The following is a 3,861-nucleotide window of genomic DNA, read 5'->3' on the forward strand; positions in this document are numbered from 1 at the left end:
AAATCGTTAAAATATGATTTTATGTCAAATGAAGACAAAATGTAATTTTACCAAAGAAATAAATACAAATCAGGGGAAAACGCTTAATATAGTGACGGACTTCCTGGAGGGGGGACTGGAAACTAGAAATTTCAAAGGCCTTTTTCTCAAAACCTAGCCATACAACCAGGGTTAAAATTTTGCGAATTAGTAAACAACATGTAGACAAAACCGTCAACATTTTTTCAAAAAGTTCTATAAGACAGTTTTTCAGTTATTATTAAAATAGACGAAAATCGACGTTTTTGTCATTTGTGAAAAACCTGTTTGGCAAATTTAACTATTTCTTTCTCCATATAATTATTTTTTCTCGCTTTCGGAAATCGTGAGATTTTGAGGTGGGGTTGTACGGCTGGTTTTCGAGAAAAAGGCCTTTTAAGTGTCTAGTTTCCAGTCCCCCCTCCAGGAGCTCGGTCACTATGTTTAGCATTTTCCCCTGATTGGCATTTATTTGTTCGGTAAAATTACATTTTACATCAATTGTGACTAACACTTCAGAAGAGACTTCCTGTTGCTTTGATTTCACAGATTCCAAAACCTTGATCTTTTTCTTCGGAAAACTGTAGTATGCCAGCTTAATCGGGCTTTGAACAACTGAGCTTTGTTGACTATACCCCTACTTCGACTATCCCAAATGCTGCAACGCAACAAAATAACATTCGACTGACAGCTTTTATTTGTACAAAAAAATATATATATATTTCCTTTCTCTCGTCCGTTTGTCTTCACGTTTGATGATCGTTCAGCCATTTATTCGTATTATGGATAATTGGTTAGCTTTCTGTTGGTGCAAAGATCTCAGCTCCAAATAACGATCACCCTGTGATCTCTTGATAAGCGTAGCTAAAATAAATATATGCACTCATTCTTGTAAAATATCCGAGTTTAAGCTTGGAAACTGATTTGTCATACCGAGTTCATTATATTTCTGTAATGCATCCAAGCTACGTCACAATGTCACCACAGCTTAAAGGATAATTGAGCGTCAACCCCGCATGGCCCCCCTGATCCCTTTGTTCTTAATGCAGCCTGCATTTCCATCTCACCATTTATATCTGAGTACACCGATTCAGGGATATCATCGTCAACCGGCCCGAAGAGAATTGAGCCCTATGTTCTATTATAATAATAATTATAATAATAATAATAATAATAATAATAATAATAATAATAATAATAACAATATATTAATAATAATAATGATGACGATGATGATGATAATGATGATGATGATGATGATAATTAGCAATACCCGGGCTACCAGATAAACCAAATTAATATCAGAATGGACGTCCTAGGCGGGTATCCGAGAGGTGCTGAGACGAATACAGAAATCCGTTTTGTACAGTAGTTTAAACATTGCAAGATCCTCCAAGATCTTATGCTAGAGAGTCCCAAATAACAACACACAGATACAGATAATAGGGCTATACAAGATCCTACAGAAGGTATTTGATAGACATTATTTTATTAGTTTTATTTAGTTTTAGGGTATCCAAAGACACGGCTAGTTACGGTTGCACCGCCTAGGTTGTGCTTTAAATTCATATCTGGCATCCAGATGTAGTATAATAATAATTACTATTATCATTTTAATTAATAATGTACCTTTTCATTCTCCACAACAAGGCATAAGGTAAATGATTGGCATTTCTTTTCATTTCAAGTTCGTATTTTTAAGTTCAAAATAAAGCCGGAGGCCGGAGAGAAGTGAAGCGGGTTTAGTGAATAGACTTCGTTTGACTTAACTTGTGAAGAACACCGGAAAAAGAACACCTAAGACGTAAGGGAAGCACATCCCCACGGCCTCTGCTTCTCTTAACACTTCTCTAGCTTCCTCAAGAAAATCCCACGTCCTTATGTAACTCAATGCAAAGGCACACGAGAAACGTGATTTATATTTACTTTTCTACTACATTATGAGCAACAAATAAGCCGCACGGTGGCACTTCAATTACTAAATTGGCCCACCTTTCCGAACTTCCAAAGTGGCAACCGTTTCCACATCAAATACTCCAGCACTTGTAGCGGTACAAAAGTAATTCCCCGCGTCACTCGTTTGAAGATTTGTGATAGTTAACGTGCCATTGATTTGCTGGCTTCGTCCAACTGGCAACTGACCATCTTGTTTCCTCCAGGTGATGGTTGGTTGTGGATCTCCAGTTGCGCTGCAATTTAACCTCACACTGCAGCCTGCGCTCATTGCAATCTTGGAAGGAGGTTTAATCGTAAACTGAGGAAGCGAGACCACGACCAACATAGTTTTCTTTTCAGCTCTTCCTAGAAGATTTGATGCAGAACAGAAATAAAAGTCCGAGTCTTCTTTGCGAACTTGTAGAATTTGCAGTGTGTTGTTGATGTACTTCACTCTTCCCTGGGGTAACTGTCCGGATGATTTTCTCCACGTCACAACTGGTGCAGGGAATCCAGTCACGTGACAGGTTGGTAGAGTGAAGGTCCTTCCTTGAATAGCGTAACGAGGACCCGGATTGAGTGAAATCCGAGGATGAACTGAAACAAGAGAGTTGAGAAACTCTAGTTATCGATGTTGGTCATGTTCTCAAAAAAGTACCACGTAGCTATGTCCGTTGCCAACTACTCTAGGATGGAGGGAAAACTTTTTCGAGAAATAGGACCAAAGAAGCAATCAAATTAAAGAAGTGTAATTTAATTTGTGCTGGTAAGGTTACCGCAGAGTAGCTTATCACAGAATCATTCGCGCAGACACTAATGTGAAGCATAGATAAAGAATAAAACCGAATTTCAACAAAATGACACGTAATTTGACTTAATGGTTGCTCTACATGTTCTGAGAGTGGCGAATAATCTTTTTTTGTGCAAACTGTTCTTATTTAGTTGAGACAACACTAAGACAGTCGTACTTAGGGTCAGCGGCCGATTGCAAGAGCTATTTACTTTCATCAATAAAATACTAAAAGGGTTTTGCTTTGATTACTTAATGCTACCAACACCAAACAAGGATAGTCTCAATATCTGTTGTGTTGAAATGGACGAATGTTGCTTGTTACAGAATCAAGCCTGAATAAATCTTATTCTTATACAGCCGGTATGATTGCCTCGTTTTAATATTCTGAGTAGTTCTATTTCACCTGTTAAAAAATAAAAAAGGCTAACAAAGATAAATTTACCGTTAACTACAAGCTGTGCCACTGTTTGTGCTTGTCCCAAGATGTTTGAAGCTGAACACTTGTATGCACCCGAGTGTATTCCAGCGACGTTTCGCAAAAGCAACTTTCCTTCTGAGACTTCTGACAAACTTATTTCTGACTGCCCTTTCAGTTTACTCCATTTTATTGCAGGCTTTGGATTGCCGCTGACTGAACACTGGAAAGAGGCTGTCTTCCCTTCATTAACTGTTAACTTTGCCGGCGAAATAGCTGTAGAGGGAGCTGCAATTGATTCACCAGGCTATCCTTTTGCTCCCTGCATGCCTGCGGTTCCCGTGTCGCCTTTCTGTCCTTTCTGTCCATTTTCTCCCTTGGGCCCAGACGGTCCCATGATTCCTTGCTTTCCACTTTTTCCTGGTGATCCCATGATGCCATTATCTCCTTTGTTTCCGGTTCGTCCTTTCAGTCCCCTTCGTCCTCTAACGCCTTTTTCTCCTCTTAGGCCAGGTGGACCGGGAGGGCCTGGGAGACCTGTCAAACATTGGTCGATGTTTGTCTGACAAAGTTTCAGTAATAACAGTTGATCAGTTTTCAATCTCCCGCCTGGTGTTTGTTTGTTTTCCGTTTCGTTCTTGGTTGAATAAATGTGGCGCCTATTCCGGTGGATGGTATTGCCCAGAAATTCTAAAAAGAA

General features: G+C 39.3%; 1 protein-coding gene across 1 annotated transcript in view; it reads right to left on the reverse strand.

Annotated features, from left to right (window-relative positions):
- LOC137970766 (uncharacterized) overlaps nt 1–3,464 on the reverse strand; it is a 19,807-nt gene extending 16,343 nt beyond the window's left edge. Inside the window, exons 1-2 of the mRNA XM_068817328.1 lie at nt 3,189–3,464; nt 2,011–2,550 (exon numbers count right to left, since the gene is read on the reverse strand). Of these exons, the coding sequence (XP_068673429.1) occupies nt 2,011–2,299 (289 nt within the window). The 5' untranslated portion in view covers nt 2,300–2,550; nt 3,189–3,464. The remainder of the gene's footprint in view (nt 1–2,010; nt 2,551–3,188) is intronic.
- Between the last annotated feature and the right edge of the window lie 397 nt (nt 3,465–3,861).

The sequence above is a fragment of the Montipora foliosa genome, chromosome 9, assembly GCF_036669935.1.
Source record: "Montipora foliosa isolate CH-2021 chromosome 9, ASM3666993v2, whole genome shotgun sequence".
Taxonomy (NCBI): domain Eukaryota; kingdom Metazoa; phylum Cnidaria; class Anthozoa; order Scleractinia; family Acroporidae; genus Montipora; species Montipora foliosa.